This window comes from Vombatus ursinus, unplaced genomic scaffold, assembly GCF_900497805.2.
Source record: "Vombatus ursinus unplaced genomic scaffold, bare-nosed wombat genome assembly UNPS02010219.1, whole genome shotgun sequence".
NCBI lineage: Eukaryota > Metazoa > Chordata > Mammalia > Diprotodontia > Vombatidae > Vombatus > Vombatus ursinus.
Window position 1 is genome coordinate 5162603 of NW_020949997.1, and position 26131 is coordinate 5188733.

Here is a 26131-nt window from a genome sequence, read left to right on the forward strand (position 1 = left end):
CCTCCCCCCTCCTCATTGCAGATTTGCTTTTAAAAAATTGCAGGGTGTTTAGGAGTTGCCAAAACAGAGAAACGATCTGTAGTAGATTCAGAGAAGCTGCTACTCCCTAACAGGCGTCAGAATGCTGGTATTCCATATATAACTGACTGTTTTGAACTCACCTCCATTTCATATTGGTCTCCTCAACCACTTCCTCTTTCAGTTACTTCTTTATCTACAGAGAACCTCTATTGGCATTATAAGAAATGTCTAATGGCCCTAAGAAGGTTATGCAGCTAGTGCACAGTGCCACTGGGGAGGGGAAAGAATTGCAAGAAAGAAGGCTGAAATTAAGTGGGCCAAGTGTATTTGCCTAGTGCCCCAAGTCCTGAGTTCTCACAGATCACATTAGGCTGTTATTCTGAACGTCATGGCAAACATTACAAAGAAAATCCCTTTCAATAAGCCTAAAGCCAGGCTGGGATAAAGGCCTTATTATTCACCCAGGCAGGTCATGGTCTGTAACTTTCCCCTCATTCTTCAAACGCTGACTGCTCTGGGGTTATTTCCAGAGAGACCTGTCTAACAAAAAAGAACAAGGCCTGGACTGTTAGGAGAAGCTGAGCCAATGCCATGGTCAGAGAAGTTCTGCAGTTAGTTCAAACCTGTTATCACATATTTTACAACTTCATCATGCTCCAGTGGAAACTGGCTTATCAAAGCACAATGTACCCGGGGTAAAACCAAAGAACTGATGATGTTTTTAGTGGAGCTGAATTGAGAGTTTTTGGTGCAAATATGTGAGGTCTATGAGACTACCTTTGTAAAGGGAAAAGAAACTGCAGTTTTATTAAGATTTTACTGGGTGTTTTGTTTTGGAAGTCCTTGTTTTTAGAGCAAATGACTGCTTAAACAGCTTAGGAGGTAATTAACTACATTGCTATAGGAAGGAAGACTGGAATGGAAGCCAGAAGACCTGTGCTATAGTCTCAGCTTTAAAACCTTAGGCAAATCACTTTCTCTCTCTGGGCCTCAGTTTCCTCATCTGTAAAATGGATTACACTTAATGATTTTCTTTGTGCTAAATGGACAGTACATTTAAGAAGAGTCAATGGGGCAGCCAGAAAAGCTAATGCAATATTAGGTCCAGAACTGGGGAAGTGATGGTTCTTCCATGTTCTACCTGGTCATACCACATCTGGAATACTGTGTGCCACTCTGGGTGCTAAAACAACACTGAAAGGCTGAAGTACATTCAGAGGAGAAACAGAAGCAATAAGAAACAAGGGGTAATTGTTTACAGGTCAATGTGGATGCACAGGGAACTCACTGATCAACTTAGGTAGACAGCTAAGCAATAAGAAATACAAAAGGGTGACATGCGAGAACTGTGACAAGAGCACTAAAGCTCAAAGTGGGCTGGACTTGGCAAAGAAAGCTAAAGATGACCAAAAGGGCTTTTACTGGCCATACTCGGGAAAAGAGGAGGATCAAAGATGGTCTTGAAACTGGAAAAAGCAAAACACAAATGGGTACTGGGAAAATGAAACTAAAGATAAGGAAGAAACCAGTTTGGGAGCATCTAGCTGTCTTCAAAAAGCTCAAATCACCGCAGTCAGTCAAACTACATCAGAGGGGACTGGAAGAACTGGGAGATGACTACTGAGCCATTTGCAGTAATCTCTAAAAGATCACTGAGGAAAAAAAGAAGATCACGGAGAATGGGAGTGGTACCACTGGATAAGAAAAAGATACATTTTGTCCCAATTTACAAAGAAGGTTAGAGAATGTATCCCAAATTATAGTCCAGTGAGCTTGACTTTGATTGCTGGCAAAATTCTATCACAGTTACAGTGTTATAGTGAATCTCTACAAAAGGAAGGGGTAAACCCAACAAGTCTGTACAATTTCATTTTTTTTCATATATAGTATTACCACAGACTTGTAGATCAACTGGGTTATTCTAAACAGAGTACACCTAGATTTCAGCAAAGCACCGAATAAAATTTCTTGTGCTGTTCTTGTACATGAGATAGAAAGATGTGGACTAGATGGAAATCTAGTTAGGTAGACTCAGCTCTAATGGCAAAACCAAACCCAAAGAGCCATCAACTTAAAGAGAGATCTCCAGTGGATTGCTCTAGGGAGCCATTCTTGGCCCTGTGCTGTTAAACAATCTTTGTCAATGACTTAGATAAAACCACAGATGGCACATTTAATCAAATCTAAAGGTGACATCAAACTGGGAAGAGCTAATACATCAGGTGATAGATAGTAAGGATCAAAAAAGATCTCAACAAGCTAGATGACTGGTACAAAACTAGTAGGATAAAATTTAAAAGGGACAATGAGAAAGTCTTAAACTTGAATTTTTAAAAAAAATCAACTTCATAGTACAAGAAAGGGAAAACATAAGTAACAGTTTGTTTGAAAAAGATCTGGGCAATCTATCAACTTTCAAACTCAATACAATTTAATATTATGACATGGCAGCCAGAAAAATTAATGCAATATTAGGTTTCATTGAGAGGCCCCCACTGTTCAGACCATAGGAAGTAATAATCAGTGGTCAGACCACATCTGGGTTAGTGTTTCGTTCTGGGTGTTATATTTTAGGAGGGACACTGATAAAAGTTAAATAGCTCTACAGAAGAGCAAACATGCTGATGAAGGGTCTTGTACCTTATGAGGATCAGTTTAGGGAGCTGAGAATGTTTTTGCCTAGAGAAGAAAAAAATTGGAGCAGGGATAGTTGTCTTCAAATATTTGAGGGATTGTCTTATAGACGAAGAATTAGACATTTTATTTTGTCCTAGAGGGCAGGACCAGGAACCATCAGAAGGTGGAAGGTGCAGAAAGGCAGAATTCAGCTCCAAGCAAGGAAAAATTTCAATAATTAGAACAATCCAAAACCGAAATGTCTGAGAAACAGAAGATGCCCTGTCATTGGATGTCTTCAAACAAAGGCTGGATTAACATTTGTCAGAGACATGCTGTAGAATGGATTTCTTCATTGGTTTGAGTTGGGCTAAATGAAAGAGTTCCGAGACCCCCTTCCAATTCAGATGCTGTGAGTCTGTGAGAAATGTACAGTGGGATGCCTCTTTGCTCATATTAGGTCTTTCTGTACCATTTCACTGGCAATGATCAATTAGGAGAAATAATTGAGAATGTTCATTTTCCCTTTTTCGGAGGTGAGAGGGGTGGGAAGGTGTGCAATCCAAGAAACACATACTGTGCTCAAAAGTCAATGGCCTAAACAGTGAAGGTATTGGACCAGACGGCCTCTGAGGTCACTACATTTGGGTTCTCTACATCTCTCAAGGACCTAAGACTTCTTAAAGAAAGATATCTTAAGAGATAATCTGTATTACACCCAAATTTCATTCTCCACTCTGCCATTTTTTGTAAGAGGGAGTGGGGCTGGAATAAAATATAGTGGGAGACATCAATGAACATTTCAGTAACATATCCACATAAATCACCATCAAACGCAGCAAAGAAGTCAGATAAGTAGGCTTTTAAATTAAGGATCAACTACTCTCAGGATTAGCTATTTTGATATGAAAATGATCTGGTACTAGAGCCACAGGCTATCTGCGAGACACTGACATCAATACGGCATCTTCTTTGTGCTGTTTTGTTTCATCCACTCCTTTTTTCATGTCATGTTCTCCAACTAGCCTAGCTTTTGGAATTTCATGCACCACATGGGACATATTTTCAGTCTTGCCTCTAACAATCAGGGGTAGTATTATATGTTCTTAAGTCTATCTTCAAAGCATATTTGTGAATCATGCTTTGCACCAGAAAGCAGGGCACTCAAGATTCTTTCAGAGATTCCAACATTCTTTATCCTTCATGCTGAGCCAGACATTTCTGACCCAATGAACTCTACTAAAATAATATTCCACTGATATGACATTTCTGAGGTACTGACCAAGAAACACACTTTGTCTATGTTTATCCTTTTGTACAGGCCCCATACATTAAACTTTAAGCAGGTCCACCTTTCACAGCCACAGAGCAGAGTGCTGAAGGAGCACCACAGATGTTGGCATTGCTCAAATATTTACAGAGGTTTTTAAAATTAGTCACAGAGGATCTAAGAAATCATCTCATCCAACCCCCTTGTCCAATTCGTGAACTGTCAACCAATCAAAATCAGCACTTGCTTTTGCCAACTAAGTTTTCTTTTTCTTTGGAATGAGAAAGCACATTACCCAATTTCATTCCATGATGAGTATTTAGCTGGGTAGTGGATGCTTTCTAAGTGTTTGATGGGCAGCGCTCTAAGAGGATGTGTTCACTTTGGTTCTGACAATCAAGGCATAGGCCTGGAGAACTAAAAGAACAAGTGTTGTACAACACTCTGATTATTATCCATAAAGACACAACCGTGGGCATACAGAAAATCTTAAATGATTAACCCATTAGGGTCACTGAAACTGGCAGGATTTATCTCCATCTCTAACTGAAGGTCCCAGACTACTGCTCTAGTCTAACAGACGTGATTTATTTTGTCTTCTTTCTTCTGACCACCACTGTTCTTTCCCCACTACTATTACTGGCTCTACGTCATGCTACTCGTTGTTGCTTCTCGTTTCCTCTGTCTTCTCTCTCCTTCCTTGACATTATCCCCTTGGCTGGACCAGATGAATCCCAAAGTCCTTTCTAGTTCTTGTATCTTGACTTTGGGGTCAGGAAGTTTGGGTTTTCAGAGTTACTTACTAGCCAGAGAAAAGATTTTTCTTCAGGTCAGTTAACCAACCAACTACAACACATCATCCACAGTCTTAATTTTTAAGGTTTTTTCTTGGATGTTTTCATTGCTGTTCATAACTGGATTCTATTTTGCTAACTTCTAGATAAGTAGGCTACTACTACTGTCAACTAAGAAATTTGTCTGCTCAGGAAAGAAGTTAAAATGGGTTGCTCTTGCTATCCAGTGACACGGTGCTTACCAATCATTTACCTACCTTCTCATTAGCTAAATGTAAGAGACAAGCAAACGCCAGAGGTACAGAAAGGTTCTGAGCCATCAGAGGGGGCAGGCTGTAAAACAAAGGGGAGGAAATGGTAACATATGATGTAGGAGCTAAGAACAAAGTCTCTTTTATTAAGCATGAATAATACATATAAACAAAGAATGAGCTAGTGAGAAACAAAGAAATATTTTAAATGTTTCTAACAAGCAGGCTGAGAAATCCCAAACCTTTAGTTCTATTCTAGTCTTTGGTATGGAATAACTTCTCAGGTTACTGGTTTGGGTACACGTCAACCAATATGCCAGTGCAGAGCCAAAACTGGCAAGTAACATACAATTGGGACAAAAAGCAGGCTGCTTTTAGATCACGTGACAGTGCAAATAACTAGTTCCTTTGTCCTGTTACATGATCTGTTAGTTACTGTTTTCAATCAAGGAATAAGCTGGAACACTTGTGCCCTGAGCTTTGTAAAAGGTGAGAACAAAGAAGCAATTAATCAGTCCACAACAATGATAACCCCAACAGTTAACCTGACTGTGGCCTTCAGCTGCCCTTGAACTAGAGGCTCTGGTACTTACTTCTTTAGAAGGTCCTTTGTGAGATCACTGAAAATCTTCTCATCTGGGACCGTGTCCAAGTTCCCTTTTGGCTCAGTTTCATTCTAGTTTTATAAAGGAAAAAGGCATTGAGGGGAAAAGTAGGCTTGCTTTCTTTTCTTAGTAGCAATGTTGGAAAGCTCAAAGATGGACTGAGCCTGCTGCTCTGAGTGAAGGGATCATAATAACAGAAAGAAGAAAGCTGAATTTCAACTCTTTTATTTTGCTTATGTTTTCTCCTCCAAGGAGGATATCTTTGTTGTGGAAAGTAAAGAACGAAAATGGTTAGCAGGGTGTAGAAATCCAAAATAAGTATGACCGTTTCTTTGGAAGTCATGGTTCTCCATGGCTTGTTCAGTACATTTATGATTTTTCATGGTTGAAAGAGAAGATATATTTCAGTAATAAAAACTTAACCATTTAAGAAATAAAAACAAAAAAAAGTTAAACTGAGAAAACAGTCAAGCAGCATGTAGCTGTGCTTTCTATGAGTTCAAGTCATCAGGCCTGGGCTAACTTTATGCTGCAGAACTAAAAAGAACTGTGATTGCTGATGTGATTGCTAAGCTGTTACTGTCCTCTCTGAAAAATAGCAGACAATGGAAAGGGGCTGCAGGACGAATAAAGGCCAAATGTCATCCTCACTTTCAAAAAAGGAACAGAAACAGTAAGAACCATGACTTTAATTTCTGTTCCTGAAAAACTATAGAGCACATTATTAAGACAATAACTTCTGAAGACTTTTAGAAAGGGAAACGATGATCGAGAGAAGTTATCACAGCTTTGTCAGGAACAGGCCATTCCCCTTTTCTTCTGCTTTTTTGCAGAGGTGAAGGACCATGGGTATGGAGTATTGCTTGTGTCAGACTTTTTGGATCATCTGGCTAGTTTTGCTAACCAGTGGCCTAAAATTTTATTCCTTTTTTCAATCTTTATTGGAAACGAAGGCTCTGTGGGAGAAAGTGAGAAGATGGATATAATGGGAAATGTAGGTGAAATAGAAACAAAGGATACCAAGAAAAATTTACTTTCAAAAAACGATCATGCCAAACTAACTTCATTTCCTTTTTAAAAAGGGTACCTTTACTAGAAGATCAGAGAGAGTGCTGCAGACAGTCTACTTAGATTTTACCAAAGTCTCTTATCCTATGGTTATGGAAAAGATGGAGAGACACATGGGCAAGATAAATAGGCAGATGGTTTTAGAACTGGCTTAGTGAGTGGACCCAAAAAGTAGTAATTACTAGGTGACTCAGTGAATAAATTAACAACTCTGAACATCAGCTGCTCACCTCTAGAATTTGATATTTATATTTACCTAGTAGCAGTAGTCACAGAAATGATAATTAGAGATGTCTACTATCAGGATAATCACAGGTAAGAGAAAGGTCAGATCCAGTTATCTTTAAGGCAACAAAGACGCTGCTAGGCTCCTTTGCAACAACAACAAAAGGCTGACAATTTTGTTTCATAGGATTAGAGGGTTTAGAACTAGAAGACAGAATTTAGTCTAATCCATTCATTTTATACACAAAGACACTGAAGCTCAGAAAAATGAAATAATCAATTTAACATCACACAGCTATTTTCCAGAGGCCAAGACCTGAGAGAAGACCCAAGGTCTATTCTTCTAAGACATGCCTCTTTGCTTCTGAGTAAACAAATTATGATTAAGGAAAGGCAGACTACCTCTGCAACTGCTTCTTTCTCCGGGCCATCAGTCAGCAGATTCCACATGCTCTGCTTTAACCTCTTCATGTCCATCTTTTTGGCAGTCTTGGCATAATGAATTTCAATTTTATTCACCTGAAACAGAGAGGTTACAATTTGAAGAAGACAGAAGAATTCGTCATGACTTTTATCAGGCCATTGTAGAAATGAATGCCCAGAGGTATGGAAAAGTGGCATATTAGCATGTGTTAAGTTTTAATGGTGGAATTATAGACCTTGCCCTGGACATATTAGGAGCAAACAATTTTGGTCTCTCACTTCAAACCCATTTTCTTTTATGGTCATGTGCATGGTTATCTAAAATCCTAGTCTGGCCAAAAATTCCCAACTATATCTAAGGAAGTGAAGTCTGGTGAATTAGAAGGCCACAATTTTGTTGACTCTCAGCTTGAACATTACATAGACTAGCTCTGTGAACATCAACCCTAATCAATACGTCTAGTGTGACAAGCTCTTCCTCCAGCCAGATGCATTACCAGAGGTCCCTTGGAGAACTGGTCAGTTCTACTTCATGTCTATTTATCAATAGTTAACACTAAAGTAATGAAAGGTTCCTCCTTCACCCACCATCCTTTCTTAAGATTTGGGGCGTTCCTCACTCAGCCACTCAGTGAACAAAAGATGAATTATGAGGAAAAAAAGTAAATCTTACAACTCTATCTGGTTTGTAACTTGGACAGTAAACAAATTAACACTAAACCACTGGTATTGTACTTATGTGTTAAATGTTTAAATCTTACCTTCTGTGGCTCAGCTACTAACTTTAACTCCCCATTTATCAGATTATCCAATCCATTTTCATCAGCATCATTTTCATTATCCTGTGAATTTCCAAATCCGGTGTTGGGATTAATTGTAAAATCAAACTGGGTCCCATTTGCTCCCACAAATAATCCATCAGGGCCATCATCATCATCATCATCACCATCATCACTGTCAGCAGCCTAGGCAAAGAAAAATAGCTGCTCAAGTTTTGTAGAAAATGGCATTAGGCTTAAAAGATGTATTCAAAACAACTGAAGCAGAAGGTCTTATGTTTTATGAATTTACCCCAAATTGAAAGGGACTACCAATTACACCCCCTTGCTTGCAGGCCAAAACGAACCTACACCACCCCAGATAGACAGGTGCCTATCCTATTTTAATACCTCTAAAGATTTTAGAGCTACACTCAGAGAAGAAATAAATTGCCACAAATACCAACTACTCTCTTTGAAGCCTAGCTTAGCTATAATATAGTTCTACTGTTTGTTCAATACACATAACTGAAGTACACAAATAAAACATAAAATGTGTGCCTTGATCAAACTGTCATTAAACTCACCAAAAAACAAAAACAACAACAAAAACCTTCCAAAGGTTTTCTTAGCTTGATAGCTGATCAAGAAGACTTTACAAGAAGATTAAAGATTTACAAGATTTTACAAGATTAAAAACAAAAGCAAAAACCTCACTCTTGAAATATAACTAGGGAGAGTGATCATCCTTCTTGCCCCTCCCTTGCAGGAGTGGAGACACTCATATTTCTCTGCTTCTGCTACTTATCATTCCTGCCTTCTGTTACTAGTTTCCATTTCCTCCCTGTGTGCCTCACCACCCCCAATGTTGTAAATTCCTCAAAGACAAGAACTGTCTTATATTTCTTTGTCTCTCCTTTAACACCTAGAAACATCTTATAGACAGCAGTTACTCAGTATTGATTCTGTGGGCCAAATGGAGTTCCATTTGGTACAAATGGCTTAAAACAAGAATGACTAGAAGCAGACACAGTCCCCGCCCTCTGGGGAAGCTCTGGCTCTGCAGGAGGAAGAGGAGATCTGGTCCTCCTGGTTTTTGGTGAGCAGGTGCTATAACTCTGATAGAAGAAAGATGACTCCTGGTCAGGGAAAACCCTCAGTAGTATGGGAGGCATAACACACAATGCCCAATATCAGGGAGCCCCAGGTCTGAGAGAAGATACTGCTCCTACCTTCAGTCTGATGGGGAAAACAAGGCTTCCCTATAGGACCTCCAGGTTTCCTATTGTAATAGCTCAGTCTCTTCCTGAGGGTGCTCTCAGTTTTTCTTTGCTGATGAGCAATGCACACCTTCCACACACAAAATGTGCACTTGATTGAGGCTGTCAGCTGGACACCACCATTTATGCCAGGCAAAGGGGAGACACGAGGCAAGTAGAAGAAACTTGCCCTCCTCGCTGGCAGAAAAGAAAAAATAAGTTCTTCTCCCTTCCCCTCTCCATCCCTCCTTACCGGCACTGCAGGGCAAAATTCAGAAGTATCATTAGGATTGTTGTAATCATACTCTTCGATCTCATTGTCCTGTTCCGACGAAGCACTCTGTGTGGCCATCCTTCTTAACTATCAAAGAGAGACCAGAATGGCAAGTGGAGAAAGCAGTTTCCAAAAGGGGAGCTAAAACTACAAGACAAAGGAGATAAATTCAGATCCCAACATTCATTCTACCTGGAAGCACATAATCGCTAACTCTTGGGAGTTAGAACAGGCCTTAGAGGTCATCTCAGAGGTAGTCATGGTGTGGTGAGAAGAGCACTGGGTTTGGAATCAGAAGATGGGGAGGGGGTGAATAGTGTCCAAGCTACCCACACCATGGAAAACTGCGAGCAAGTCACTGACTCTTCTGGGCCTCAATTTCCCCATCTGTCAGTATATGACTTTTAGGGTCCATTCTAGACCTCTATCTTGTCATCTACTTCAATCTCTCTCCCAGTGCTGGAACCCCTTCCATTCCCTTCCTCTATTCTAGGTACAGAGAACTGAGCACCTCGAGGTAGCCTGTTCCATTGTGGGACAGCTCTAACAGCTAAAAAATTCATCTTTCTACTGAGACCAAAAAATCTTATTTCCTCTAACTCTACTCTCACTAACTAGCCTCAGTCTTGTCCTCTGGAGAAACTCAGAACAAATAAATTCCTATATTTGAAGATGGTTGTTCTGTCCCTCTTTGTCTTCTGTTCTCTAGGCACAATGTCTCGTTTTTCAAATGTTCCTCTTGTGACATAACTGCCAGATACTTTCTGATTCTGGACACCATTCTCTGAAAAGTTTAGACTGTCGATGTCACTGTTAAAATGTTGTGGTCCAAACCAAACACAATGCTCCTGATATGGTCTTTCTCACCTTTTCCTTTCCTCCTTTCTTTCAAAACCCTTGAGTGTTCTCCCCCTCCTTAACTGGAGGCAGAAGTGGTCACATTTGTCTACATGTCCTGAGCAGTGCTTTTGGCCACCTGTGCATTTCTTTTTCCCTTTTCTGAACACTGGTCAAAGATAAGACACCTGAGAGTGAATTTTTCCAGCCCAAGAGACAGAAGCCAGGACAGGGAGGATTATCAAGGCTCCTTCAGAAGCATAAGGCTATGTATGGCAAGAACAGATACATGCTCAGATATCCCACAAGCCCCAGATTTCTGGCACTATGTTCCTGAGGGAGTCTCCTCTGTAGTAGCCCTATTTCTGTGAATCCTTGAATCAGCCCTTTCAAATCTTCTTGCTTCAATCACAAAGACTTCTTAATACTTACTCTGTGAAATTTCCAGAATTTCACCAACTTATCACTAACAGGCCTGAAAGGCTTTGAGGCAAAATTGTGTAATGGGGAAAAAACACACACACAAGATGTGGGAATCAGGAGACCAGACTTGAGTTCCGGACCAGCTCCTTACAAGCTCTGTGATCATAAGCACTAAGTCACCGTGTCTCTCTAGGGCCAGCTTCTCGCCTGCCAAATAGAGCTCATCATATTTAGGTTGTTGTGAGGGAAGCTTTAGAGATCTGAAAGCACACGTGGAAGCCTTGTCCTGAGCTGCCTGAGGAGGAGCCTCACCTTGTTCCCTGGTTTCAGGTTCAACTGGACGATGTTCTCTATTTCATAGTGGAAATCAGATGGAAGGGTGGTGCCTTTCTTACTCTGGTTGTCCAGAGTTGACTTGGCCAGCGTGGTAGCAGCCTGGTGATGAGAAATAAATTTTCAAGAATCTTTAACAACAGCAACTAGAAGATACTTCTTCCCCATTAAGAGAATATAGAAATAAAAGAAGCCAAGTCATATAGAGCCCAAGACTAGAGTGAAAACTCCCCAGATATTGGATAAGCTGTACTCTGCACCAGGTCTCATTCCCTCTTTTCAACCATTACCTAGTTCCCTAACACCACTCTTGACCATCACTACTCTCCCCTATACGTAGGGACCAGGTTGATAAAGCTACCATTTTGCTTCTTTTAAAAAGTGGATTTATTGGGCTGACATGGTAAAAAACAAACAAACAAACCTCATCTCTAAAGTAACAAGAAAGAGCACTCAGGGGGAGATAAGGAAGCACAGCTTATAATAAATTCAGTACAAACCCTAGTTTTTCGGAAATGTGCATTAAAGTCAATCTCTTCCTCAAAGTTGATTTCAAATACTTTCTTTGTAGTCTTCTTTTTCTTCTCTTGTTGAGAAGTAAGGTCTTCTGCAGAAATGAGCACATAAGACATGACAATATTGTAACCTTCAGGGACCTAAATAGTGCAAACTCAGTAAGATGTTTGATGGATTGATACTTTTTCCTCACTCAGAATTTATCATTCTATTGATATCAAGAAATCATATGCATCTTAATATCATGTTAATGTTAAGAAAGGTAAACTCTCTCAAACAAAGTAATTTGAGTACTAAATTTATATTTTGAGGAACAATTTGCCTTGCTACTAATAAGCACAACTAAAGAATGTAAATTTTAGCTTCTACCCTTCTGGGATAAAATGAGAGGAAAAAAGGAGCCTTAGCCCTAATTTGTGGCCCAACTATTCCTGCAACCAGAAGACTAACACAGTATCCTAGCTTAGCGGGACATATCAAAAAGTTATGATGATCTTCCTTTCCCTTTCCTCACTTGAAATGATGGAGGGCTGCTAAAATGAAGTTGCAGACTCTTTCTTCCTTAATACCCAACACTATAAATACATACGTTTGTGACGGGGTTTGAAGCACCAGTGGTCGGGACCAGCCCACATAGACATGGTTCTGGGACTGAAATAGGAATATTCTCCAGGCTTCATGGATAAGTGGAGGCACATGGTCCCAATGTCTCCATCTCCAAGAGAAATCACCTCCTGCCTGCCACAGACAAAAAATCAGAATCTCTGTGTAAGCTACAGCTTATTAGTCTATTTACAGATGATTCCATATACATGCTTCTTAGACACAAAAGCAAAATTCCTAAAACAGAATTCCCTCATCAGTACTAAAAATATTCTTCATTTGCACAGTACCTATAATGTTGTAAAGCACTTTTATATCTGTTATCTCTCTAATTCTATCCTCATAACAACTCTGGGAGGTAGGCAGGCAGAGCAAATAAAAAGATGGACATAGAATCACTTTGAAAGTATAAAGTGCCACATAAATTGACAATGCTTAAGTGACTTGCTTAAAGCTGCATTACAGAATCAATTAATTTTAAAATGGGAAGGAATCTTAGCAGTCATCTAGTCCAATTCCCTCTCCTTACAAATGAAGAAACTAAGTGCCCAGTAATGTTAAATGACTTGGTCTAAGATCATAAAGGTAGTCAGCTAATGGTAGAACAGGTCTCCCGACTCCCAGCCGTGGGATCCTTTCCATGAAATCAAATTGCCTCTGATACAGTGGAATAATTCTACACTTCAAAATATCCATATCTATTGTGCTCATGCTTTGCTTTCATGCAACTAGATGGTCCCCATAGCAAACTGACATAGTCGCTAGTAAAGGTGGAGAAGATACCAGTCTAAACTCACATCTTTACCTAACACAATCAACCGCCCAGCATGGCTTGTTCATCACTCCCTACAGCTCTGCTCCCTGGCTCTTATGCAATAACTGAATGGATGGCTACGCAGGTAAGATCTTTTACCCTATCTATTTAGTGGACTGTAATAAAGACAACTGAGACCATAAATGAGTTGGGCTCAGAAGGGTCTCAAAGTATGTTGGAAGTATGCTACTCTGCTGCCACCTAAAGGTTAAGGTAACAAAGAAGCAATTTTGGAAAAATAATGCTATTAATATTTGAACTATGCAGGTAATATCCCTTTATGTCAATTCCAGCGGACATCCAAATTGTTTTGTTGGTGGAATTTTGTTAAAACCAAATGTTTCTAGAAATCTCAGTCCCAATCTACAAGGGCTAGAATTGACCCCTAACACATAGTACTGCTTCGCCCCTTTCTAATGGATTTGTATACATCATATGTTATAGGCATCCTGGTACATGCTTTATCTCCACACTAACCATCAGCTCCTTCAGGGCACTGACCATATCTTGTCTAAACTGTCTCCCTTCTCAGGCCTAGCACAATGCTCTACACAAAGCAGATCCTTAATAGAAATCTGTTAAATTGATTTGATTCAAGCCCCTCCCTACTAGATTGAGGTGAATGCTGGATGCATATGTTATGCCAACCCCCTTTTTCTCTGCCTAGCTCATAAAATTTGTTTGATGATTTTGGGGGGGGGGGTGTCTTGATAGGTTTGGAAATAAAGGTGCTTTTCTCTCACATTTTTGAGATATTTAAAGCAAGAAGGGATAGAGTCAAAAGTAATCATTATCCGGATCACTACTTGATGAGAAGATAAAAGAAGAGTAAAGAATAATAGCTCAGTAGAGGTAACATGTTCCATTGTCAAAAACCTTGGATTGGGCCTCTGGTAAGTTCTGCTCTTAGGCAGGTCTCAGTTTTCTCATCCATAAAATAAGTGGGCTTATGGTCCTTTCCAGATCAAAAATTGTCATGACTTTGATATTTCTTTCCCAGGCTTCAAAAAGCACAAACATAAAGTTATTTTGTTACAGTGTTATCTGCACAGTTAAATTAAATAAAATTTGATACAGAATATGGCATCACATAGACTAGAACCAAAGAAAGCACTTCTTGTGCAGAATGGCAGCAAGTTGGAAAAAGCTCTAGACTAGGAGCCAGGAGATCAAGGCTGTAGTCCCAGCTCTACCATTAACCACATTGTGTGACCTGGGATAAATCACTTCACTTCTTGGGGTCTCACTTCTCTTCTCTGTAAAATGAAAGAACTGGGTTTAATTAGCTGAGGTCATCTTAAAAGTTTAAGTTTTTGTTAAAACTTTTTCTTTCTATAAAATTTGTTGTAACTAGTTCCACATAGCACAATTGCTGTGGACCAATACAAGGGCTCAGAAAGTTCTCTCACATAGAACACATATTTATAATGATATTCACTTGCAATGGGATTTTGCCAAAATTTCTGGTATACCCAACACAAAATCCAATGTTCTCCATTATTGCCTCTCAGTCACATAAATGTAAGGTGGTTTTATTATTTAATAGTTTTAGTTGTTTTCTATTTTTAATTTGAAAAGAAGATAAATGGGAATAGTTTACTTCTCTAAAACAAATAAATCTGAACCTTTCCTCTCAAACTTTCATTTAAATTAAATGCCATATTAATATCTGAAGGGACTAGGGAAATTTAGCCAGAAGAAAATAAGACTTAGCAGGGACATGCTCACTGTCCTCAAGTATCCAAGAGGCTGTCATGTGGGAGAAGGCTTAGATTTGTTCCATTTAGTCCTAAGGACTAGGAGCAATGCTGGAAGCTGCTAAGAAGCAAATTTAGGTTCCACATGAGGAAAAACTACCTAACAATGGGAGCTGCCCCAAAATAGAATGGGCTGCCTTGGGAGGGTGGCCTTCACTGAGATAAGCTGAACTTTTGGCTGATATGATGAAATAAGAATTCTTTTCCAGCAATGGGTTGGACTAGGTGACTTCCAAGATCCTCTAAACTCAGAAGTTCTATGGTTCATTTAATATTGATTATCTGAAAGAATTAGATCAAGCAAAAGCAAGCAAAGGATGTGTGAATAATAAGGAGTCAACTGGTCATCATTAGTGTAACTATTCATTTTACTACATGGTCCTCCTAAAGATGAGTTCCTGGGGAGCAAGTTCACATAATTGTATCAAAGTGTGGTGCAAACACCTACAGTCTTTAACAAAAACATTTTTCTCTCATGGAATCAGAAAGCTTGTCAGACACTTGAACATCTTGTGTCACATTAGGAAGTGACCATGTTGAAAATGAGTAACTGTTCACATTTCTGAAATAAAATACTGTAAAGCTATGCTTTTATTCACCTAGTTACTGACTCATCCTTTGACATTTCACAATTTTCCATTCTGGTGTTCCCTTATTTCCCTACCACCTTGCACATAGCTTATACTTAAATAATGGAGGAATTCAGATGTAAACTCCTAGAGGGTAAGGGTGACATTTAAGTATTTTTGTCCTTTCTCTAGCTGAGCACCATATGAAGTTAGGTGCTTAATAAATGCTTTCTGTGATAACATATATGATGATCCCCCTTTTAGGACTGACTCTCTACTTTCCATCTGCAGCTCTGTTTGGTTTGAACTCCACGGAACATGGTACCCCCATGCCAGTTACAACCCCTCCCTTCAAGCTTCTGTTTTGCATTGTTTTCCCTAGTTAATATGAAAGCTTCTTCTTCTTCTTTTTTTTTTAAGGCAATTGGGGTTAAGTGACTTGCCCAGGGTCACACAGCTAGTAAGCGTCAAGTGTTTGGTCTGAGGCCGGTATGAAAGCTTCTTGAGGACAAGGACCTTCTGTTTCTTATATATTAAATATCTCCAGTAAGAAACAGAGAGAAGGTCCCTAGCCTAGCATAGTGCCTGGCACATAGTAGGCATTTAATAAATATTTACTGAATTGGGAAACACTTCTTTTTAAAGAGTTTTCAATAGAGAGTTACTTAAAAAAACTTTTGGGAAAAGTCTTACTCAGAGTTGAGATAAGAGTAAAGGGTAGAATGTATCAACTCTTTTGAAAAACTTAATTCTGCCCACCTTTTTATGAACAGACATTCCAGGCATTCCAGAGTACTGTCCTTCCTCCCCTTTCCTTCTTCATCTTCCTATTCCTCTTCCCAGAGAGTTAAGTAGAGAACCAGGCCATGAACAGGTTTCTGTGATAAAACATTCTAATCCCTTCTTATTGCCTAGCTCAAACACATTGTTTTACTCTATTTAAGTACTTGTGCTGGTAATTTTTGATTTAATGGTTACTATTTTATTTACTGTACATATGGAAGGGATGAGCTTCATCTCCAAGACTAGAAACATTCAAATCAAGGGTACAGAACAAATGAGCACCAAGAGTCTTTGGTGCTAGTGAAAGAGTCTAGGCGGGCTCTACCCCTGACCCACCAAGTACTCTGAAACACCTCAATCAGTTAAGGTTCAAGGTGACATTGCTGCCACTTTTCAAGACAAGAGCAAAAAATTGCTAACAGATCCTTTTCACCTGGGCCTATTGCCACTATTCACAAACTCTCCTAGATATCAGAAACTGCTCTGCTAACTCTCTTTTGCTCCAGAGCCCAAGTGTGCCCCCAGTGGCATAGCAGAATGAGTGCTAGGCTTGGGATCAGAAAACTCAGGTTCAAATTCTGGCTTCCACCCTGGCTCTGTGACTATATGCAAGTGAGTCACAATCTCTGATCCTCAGTTTTTTCATTGATAAAATGAGGGTAACAATACTTGAACTGCCTTTGTCACACAGGCATTATGGGAGAAATGCTTTGTAAATGCTGAAGCACTATATAGACATGAACTGTGTTATGACTAGAACTACAACTGCCCTTCCAGATCATCAAGGAAACTGGACTTATTAATCAGCGTCAAGGTGCTTTCAAAACCATAAACTGCTATATAAATGAAATTACCTATCCATATTTCTATAGCACTTCATGGTTTACAAAGCATTTTCCTCAAAAAGCCCTGTAAGGTAGGCTGTAGACCGCAGATGCCTCATTCAGGAAGGTTAAATTAGATGATCCCTAAGGTCCCTCTCAATTTTAACATTTGGTGATTCTCTGGTACGACGCTGGACAAAAAGGCTTAGCTTTATTGCGTACATTACCCGTAGTTATTAAATTCACTCTCCTGAGGAAGTCTGTCCCCCTATAGAACTCCTGCTTCTACTACGTAAGGCGCAGATAAGACTAAATCGGAGGAGGAAGGTGCTGCCTGGATGTGCAGACACACCAAATGTTCCCAAACCCTTGATATGATACGAAGTCAAAATAAATGGTCAGCTGGCAGTAGGTCTATACCCCAAAGAGACCAAAGAAGGGGAAAAGGAACGATAGGTACAAAAATATTTACAACGGCTCTTTTTGCAGTGGCAAAGCACTGGAAACTAATGGCTGAACAAATTATGATAAATGTATGGAACATACTATTACTGTGCTGTGAGAAATAATGAAGGGAAAAAATTTTTAAAGAAATTTTTAAAAAATTAAAAAGAAATGATGAAGGGACAATTTCAGAGAAACTTGGAAAGACCTGTATGAAGCAATGAAGAGTGTAATAAGCAAAACAGGAGAACAATTTACATAATAACATCATAAAGACAAGCAACTTTGAAAGATTTAAAAACTGTGATCGAAGCAATGACTAACCATGACTCTAGAGGACCCCTGATGAAACGTGCCACTCATCCCCTGAAAGAGGTTAAAATTCAGGGTGAGATTGAAATATATTTTGGACATAAACCATGTGGGAATCTGTTTGCTTGACTACGAATATTTGTTACAAGGGTTTTGTTTTTCTTTTCCAATGAAGGAGGGGTGGGAAGGAGAGAAAATAGATTTGCTAACTGAAAAAAAAAGGAAAATTTTAATTAAAAAAAAAAATTGATCAACAAAGAAATCAAAACTAAGACTTTAGACTCATTAGCACTATAACCATCCATCAACTGCGCTAACTAGGAACTTTAACCATTACTAGCCGTTGTAGTTTATTCAGTAGAGGAGTGATATGGAAGATCACATTGGCAACTATGTGAGGATGGATTGGAAAAGAGAGTGAGGCAGGGAGACCAATTAGGAGGCTATTGCAATTGTCGAGGTTATGAGGGATGAGAGCTTGTCCTAGGAAGATGCTATGTAAATGGAGAGAAGGGGAGACATGCAAGAGACTGAGGAAATAGAAATTACAAGATTTTGCAACTGATTAGATATGTGGGTAAGTGATAAACAGAAAAGCTGAAACCCTAGAGCAGCAACACCATCCTACTACCATTTATTAAGTGGCACTAAGGGAAGTAATGAAACCGTGCTAAGTGGGTCCATTACGAAATGATGCTATCTAACTTCAAATGAATCCTACCCTTCCTGGTTTCTTGCTGGAACACAGTCTCTTTAAATCTCAGACTGAAAAAAAAAAGTAAAAAATCTCAGCATATTGAAATCCTTCTCTTCTTTCAAGGCCAAACACAGATGACATGACACATCCTCCTCAAAATTTTCCCTGATTCTGCCTGTGGAAAGTAATCTTTCCCTCATTATATTTCTTATGGTATTTTTGTCTAGATCCCTCTCTTTGCCCTTATCAAATTCTACCCTGTATCATACTTATGTGGCTATATGTTACCTGATCATACCAACTCAACTATAAACTTCTTGAGAATAGGAACTGTATAGTTTTCACTTCTGTATCCTCAGTACCTGCTACTTGGATTCCATTCATTTCAATTCAATTCAACAAATATTTATTAAGTACCTACTATTACCAGGTGGTATGTTAGATGCTGAGACTCTAAAGACAAAAATTAAACAGTACGTGCCCTCAAGAAGCTTACACTCTGCTAGGGGCAGGGATGTAAAACTTGGCAGGGATCAAACACACAAAAAAACTTGGGAGGGATCAAAGAACAACAACAACAAACTTGGGAAGTCCATCAGATAAGAGATAACAATAGTGGAGTAGATAACCAACAATTCATAGAAAGAAATAACTAGGCACTGGAAACAACATTTACAACCTCAGGTATCTATATTTCAATGCACACAGTGTGAGTAATGAATAAAGTGAACTTGAGATTTTCTTTTAAAGAATAAAATATGACCCTCATGGGTATCACCAAAATTTGTTGGGATTGTGCTCACTACAGATAATAAAAGCATATGTTTTTCCAAAAGAAAAGATCACATAGAAGTGACAGATAAAGGTACTATATATCCAAAAGATGTATCTCTATCTATGTGGAAATCTACAGACCTCAGGGGAGAAACATGATAGAAGTCCACTCTGTGGAAAAGAAAAGAGAAAGAGAAATGATGTGATGAAAGTACACTACAGACTGTTCAACTTGATGGAGGATGTAGAGGGTGCTTTCCTGATGCAGATCACAAAACTGCCAAAGTGATGCCAGTGTAGTGATATGGGGCAGCTTCAACTAAACAGACTTCTGCTAGAAGTCTCACTCTACTAAAAGCAGAGTATCTGATCAATTCTTGATATGCCTCTAAGTCCATCTTTCAAAAGGAACTGGAAGCATTGAAGGCAGAGTATAACTCAGAATTTTTGAACCTAGGACAAGAGGCAGGAAAAAGCACTTGATTTGGTGTGTGTGTGTGTGTGTGTGTGCACGCTCGTGCACGCACGGGGTGGGGTTCAGAGTCCCCAGGACAGCACATAAGTAAATCTCTAGGCTTTGGGGATACAAAGATAAACAAATAATGGTCCATGCCCTCAAGGATATTACATTCTACTGGAGGAGATACAACATGTAAACATATAAAATATATGATAATTTGAGGCTGAGGAAAACACTAAAGGGATCACAAAAGGCTTCCCATAGGAGGTGACACACAAGCTAAGCTTTGATGGGAGGGAGCTAGGAATCCTAAGAGGTGAAGGTAAGGAAGGAGTATTTTTCAGGAGTGAAGACAACTTATACAAAATCATGGAGGTGGGAAGTAGAATGATGAGTTTAAGTAACAGCAAGTTTGGCTAAAACAGTATATGAAGGGAAACAACATGAAACAAACTCTGGCTTTAAATGCCAGGAGTTTTATTTTACCCTAGAGGTCACAGGGAACCACTAAGGTTCTTAATCAAGGGAATTACAAGATCAGACTAAGGAAAATTATTTGGCAGCTGTGTGAAGACCTTTAGGGTCTCTATGCTACTAAAAGGAATGACTGATGAACTGTGTCCTATGGATCCCCTTTTCCTTCCCCGATAGATGCTTGACTCATTCAATCAGGTTCAGGCTTTGTATATTCACAACATGTGAAGGAGTTATTATTTGTAAGGATGGTGCTATCTTTCACGAACAAAAAGTTCAAGGCAACTTCCTACCAGTTTATGCTGAGTCTTACTGAAAGGTAAAAAATTGCAACCTAGCACTATCTGAAATGTAGCATACCATCTCCCATCAAAATATGGCTGGAGTCAAATATCCCCAAAGTAAATCTACTAAAAACTGATGTGAAGAGCTCACAAAAAAAATTTTCCTTTGCTCCAAAAGTCTTTTTCTTTAATTTACCTGGAATTTTGGAATTCAGAAGACTTCTGGCAACTTCTGAACTCATGATCCCCTCCTGCGGTTTGATCATGAATGTCTGCATCAAAGTCATCTTCCACAGGCACACCAGCACACTCCTCACTATCGCTATCTTCAATCTCAGAATTAACGTCAAATAGCTGATCGCTCTTCCTAAACTTGTCAACCAGAACTGACAAAGACTAAAAATAACAGAAAGAATTTATCAACATTTGGGATTCTTAACCTTTTTTCTGTTGTGGACCCCTCTGGCAGTCTGGTGAAGCCCATGGATCTCTTCTCAGAATACTGAGTTTTGTTGTTTTTTTAATTCATAATGAAAGGAAATGGTAATTTCAGTTAACAGAAGAAAAGAGTGAAAATAAATGTGCAATATTTTCCCCTATCCAAACCTGCCCCCCCCAAAAAATCCACAGAACCCCAAAAGATATGTGGACTCTTGGTTAAGAACCCCTGATCAAAATGGTTTAAATCACTTTTGATTAGAGAAATGAAAATTATGTACAATATTTATAGCAGCTCTTTTTGTGGTGACAAAGAACTATAAATTGAGGGGATGTCCATCAACTGGGGAATAGCTGAACAAGTGGTGGTATATGACTGTGATGGAATACTATTGTGCTCTAAGAAATTATGAGCGGGATGTTTTTAGAAAAACCTGGGAAAGGGGCGGTGAGGTGGCGCAGTGGACAGAGCACCGGCCCTGAAGTCAGGAGGACCTGATTTCAAATCCAGCCTCAGACCAAACACTTGACACTTACTAGCTGTGTGACCTTGGGCAAGTCACTTAACCCCAATTGCCTTAAAAAAAAAAAAAGAAAAAGAAAAATCTAGGAAGGCTTATATGAACTGATACAAAGTGAAGTGAGGAGAACCAGAAGAACATTGTATACAAGTAATAGTAATATTGTATAATGATCACCTGTGAATGACTTAGCTATTCTCAGCAATACAATGATCCAAGACAATTCCAAAGGACTTACAACGAAAAATGCTATCCGCATCCAGAGGAAAAACTGATGGAGTCTGAATGCAGATCAAAGCATACTTTTTTTTTTAAATATATGAGGCAATTGGGGTTAAGTGATTTGCCCAGAGTCACACAGCTAATGAGTGTCAGCTGTCTGAAGCTGGATTAGAACTCAAGTCCTCCTGACTCCAAGGCCAGTGCTCTATCCACTCAAAGCACACTTTTTTAGACTTTATTTTTCTTGGTTGGTTTTAGTTTTTTTGCTTGTTTTTTGTTTTTTTTTTTAGGGAGGATGTCTTTTTTTTTTTTTTACAGCATGGCTAATGTGAAAATATTTTGCACACATGTAATCTATATCAAATTGCTTGCCTTCTCAAGGAGGGAGAGGAAAGAGAGAATTTGGAGCTCAAAATTTTAAAAACAAGAATGTTAAAAATTTTTGCATGTAATTGAGAAAAGAACAAAATGAGAAAAAAAAAACCCTGATCAAGTGACCTAGTCACTCCTCTCTCAGTAAGCTGATAATTATTTTTTCAACAGACTCAGTGCATCTTCTCATTTTTAAATTTTAGTTAAAAATGCTATTCTTTTCCTACATGTCTTCATTGCTCCATTGCTCTCTTTGTACCACTGTCCTACCCCTACTTCCAACCCCAGCACACTTGCCATAAATAAAGAGCTGAGGAAGTTTATAAGGCACAATACAGAATGGAGCTGTACTGTTGCCAGGCACATAATGTAGAACATGAAACAGGAATTCAAATCCACAAACTACATGTTTTAGGGAAAACAATTTTCCATGGAGACCATTTGTTTTCTTAATTTTAATGAGGAGGCTAAAGGGGCCAAGCTAAAAATAAACAAAGGAAAGCTTTACACATCATGATTTCTCAGGAAGCTCTGTGCCAAGGGATATAACCTCAAAGAGCAGGAAATTCCTGAAGCTTACAGAGCAGCCTCAGAGCACAGAGGCTATTGGGATAATCAGCAATAGAGAGTTAATCCTACTAAGGCTTCACTTAAGCAGGGCCACCTCACCACCATGAAGCAGAGAAGAAAGGATAATGAGAAAAATTCCAGAATTCATTTCATTTTATAACAACATAGGGCTATTTGTGTTACCCTTTGGGTTTTTGTTCCTACAAACGTGCCAAAGGAAATATTTTCCCTACAACTGGTTAAGTAAGACTGAGTTTCACAGAGTTTTGGTTCCCATCTGACTGAACTAATCTTGGACACTGAGAATTCTGGGCACATCAAACCAAACCACAAATACATGCTCTGGGACTCACCCACAGCAATTACACCAAAAGTTGACCGTACCTCAGTTAGAGCATCACTGTCCCACTTAGAAAACTGGAACTCGGCCAGCGAAGGGCAAATCTGGCGCTCCTCCACACATTGCAGCAGGGCAGCTGGCGGGAAGATCACAGGGATTTAAAGTCAAATAAATTACTTTCCTCATCTATTTCAAATCAATGTCAAAATGAAAATGATACAATCATTATATTCTGGCTGAGGGCATTGTATCAAAGTTACCAACAAAAGTGGCTGAAAGCCAGCTTTGTGTATTTTTAGTCAGCTGGAATCGGCCTTCTGCAATGTGCACATGCAAGCACGTGTACACGTTCTCTGGAGAGTAGTTTATGCATTACTCTCAGAAAGTACTCTCAAGTACTAACTTTTTCTTCCAAACAACTTGTAAGCCCTACACTGGAACTAAAGAACCTAAAAGGATGCCTTAGGAATTTGTAGTCAATCCTAGAATCCTATTTTTGGTCTTAAATCAGCTAAAGTTTGCCTACCTCAGAAGGAATATGACAACACCGAAATTTACAATGAATACTTGCAAATACTTTGGATAAGAGTCATGCCTTAGAAAAGAGACACAAACAAGAAAAGGCATGCTCTAGGAACAGGGACTCTACCTATTGGGTAGACCCCAGGGGTGGGCCAAATGTCATGGCATATTACATAAATTTTATGCACAGTATAAATGTGAACCAGGGGGCTAACCTGCAACTCAAGTGGCTGTCTAGTGGGTACCTATCTATGGGATGCCTCTGGCTTATAACTACCACATCCCAGGACAGGTCCAGGCTAACATAAAAGTATACATTGGGGTTTGGATTATTAATCTCAGGAGATCTTTTCCCTACCCTACTAATGCCAGGGAACGCCATGGAGAGGGGGATGGGTGGAAAAGAGGGTGATCTGCTAGTATGACTGGAGAATCAACAGGACGGGGACCTTCAGAAGATGTAGGTCAGTTCTAGGGTCTCTGTGAGAATTCTGACTGGCAAAAGGAGAATCCCAAAAAGATCTGAACTAAATCACCCTGGAGATGTTCAAGTCTTATTTCCTCTGAACCTCCTGTACTGACTGGCAAACATTTCTATATAAGCAAACTTTTACAGGTAGTCACCTATATCTTGAGCCCCCTATTCTAGATCCAAACTCTAAAGTTCTACAGTTATCTGAAGGTTCTGTGATATGAATACGGAAATTAATCCCCAAGAAGCTGTGGAATTAGAACTTTAAGCTTGTCTTATTGTTGTGCTTCTAGAGACCTGGATGTCACTGCAAAGGAATATGGGTAGGACAGGTATTGCTGACCTGAAAAAATTATAAGTAGGAAAAAGTTATTTTTTCCCATGGGAAATTTTGCATTCTTCAGCACAACAGAAGTGCTTGTACTCCTTGCTGTAATCAATTACCCACTAGTACTTTCTTCTTTCTTGGAACATCCCAATATCTACCTCTTCCACAGCTGGTGAGGCTCTGTAATTCCATTTTGTATAATTCCACCATCTCCCAACTCTGTACTTCTCCATTTATCTTGTCTAAAACCCATTTAATTTTAATCCTTCCAGGCGTATAAAAATGTCTACCATTTCCCAGTTGGATAAGAAACTTCTCCATAGTATGCCTTTCTATGCTGAAATACACTCTTCGTAAGTAATACAGGTAAGTAATAAAGCCATGTTTTGATTAAGCTAGAAATTGGTATGCTCTGAGTGATTCTTCAACACAGCCCTGGTTTATAATGAACATTTGCACCAAGTTGCAATGAATATCAAACCATTCACTGAAATTGTTTGAGGCTTGATTTGCCAGGGGAAAAAAATCTGTGATTTGCCTGACCATTCCTTTGGAGTCCCTACAATACTTGATGCAAACAAGATACATAACTTAATGCAGGTTCTCTGATCCTCAACAGACACCATATAGGAACCAGTGGCACAGAGATAACAACAACTACTGACATCTGTGTAGCACTTTATGTCTATAAAGCACTTTAACATACCTTGATATCCCATTTGACCCTCACAAATAGTAATAGCTGATAGTTATCTGTCACTTTAAGACTGCAAAGTGCTTTACATAATTATCTCATTGAAGCCTCACAACAACCCTGTGAGGTGAGGAGGGCAGGTATTCTTTTCCATTTTACAGATGAAGAAATTGGGAGTCCAAAGAGTTTAAACAACTTGCCCAAGGTCCCAAAGCTAATAAAGTGGCAGTGCTGGAACTTAAACCCAGGATTTCAATTCTAAGTGCTTGGAATCAGTTTTGTTTGTGACTTAAATACTCTTGTTGGGGGCAGTATTTGTACCTACTTTTTAAATCTGCTACTTCCACCGACCCTAAAGCTGGGAACTTGAGAGGCTCTGCAGTGGAGAGAGGCCGGACATCGGAATGAAAAAGGAGCTCACTCCTATAGTCAGAACATCGAAGACTACAGAGAAATACTCCAGCAGTGCTACACTCATCAAATGAGGCGGCTGTCTTCTGAAACATGGGATCAATCTGAGTGCGAATACAAAAGGTATAATAATATGATTAAGAAACAGACATCGATGACAACACAAATAAAATCATAGTAAAACCTCATTCATTTGGATAGCACTCAAATCTGGACACTTAAATACTTTGGCCACATAATAATGAAAAGATAGTTCTCACTGGAAAGGACCCTGATGTTGGGAAAGATTGAGGGCAGAAGAAGAGTACAGCAAAGGACGAGATGGATAGATAGTGTCATAGAAGCAATGAACGTGAGCTTGGACAGACTTGGAGAGATAGTGGAGGACAGAAGGGCCTGGAGTACTATGGTCCATGGGGTCATGAAAAGTAGGACACAACTGAACAACCACAACATATCTGGGCAGGGTTGGGGTTAAGGTTCACCTTGGCACTTTGAAAGAAATGAATTTGCAAACTAATACAGGTGAAATGCCTTCCAAACAAATACCATTTAAAAAATAAAAAAGGGTCTAACAAAGCTATTTCTATGCTCAATCAGATGCCAATAGCAACGCTGTGTAATTTTTCAGTCTGGTTCTCTATAAAAGATAAAATCTACACAACAAATGCTTTCTCAATTCTTTATCCAGGCAACAATCATCCCATTTCAAACTAGACCATTACAGTATACAGTTCTATGGAATAAGTTGTTTCTACGTCTAAGACTTCATT

General features: G+C 39.3%; 1 protein-coding gene across 2 annotated transcripts in view; it reads right to left on the reverse strand.

Annotated features, from left to right (window-relative positions):
- The window catches only part of NCAPH (non-SMC condensin I complex subunit H), a 41019-nt gene that overhangs the window by 1816 nt on the left and 13072 nt on the right, over positions 1-26131 (reverse strand). The window contains exons 8-18 of one of the 2 annotated variants that reach the window (XM_027853968.1): positions 25273-25462; positions 22976-23067; positions 20665-20864; positions 12263-12411; positions 11658-11764; positions 11137-11259; positions 9544-9651; positions 8035-8115; positions 7253-7369; positions 5546-5628; positions 4959-5034 (exon numbers count right to left, since the gene is read on the reverse strand). In XM_027853968.1, coding sequence (XP_027709769.1) covers positions 4959-5034; positions 5546-5628; positions 7253-7369; positions 8035-8115; positions 9544-9651; positions 11137-11259; positions 11658-11764; positions 12263-12411; positions 20665-20864; positions 22976-23067; positions 25273-25462 — 1326 coding nt within the window. Of the gene's footprint in view, positions 1-4958; positions 5035-5545; positions 5629-7252; positions 7370-8034; positions 8239-9543; positions 9652-11136; positions 11260-11657; positions 11765-12262; positions 12412-20664; positions 20865-22975; positions 23068-25272; positions 25463-26131 lie in introns of both variants that reach the window. The other variant, XM_027853967.1, reaches the window with a different exon arrangement.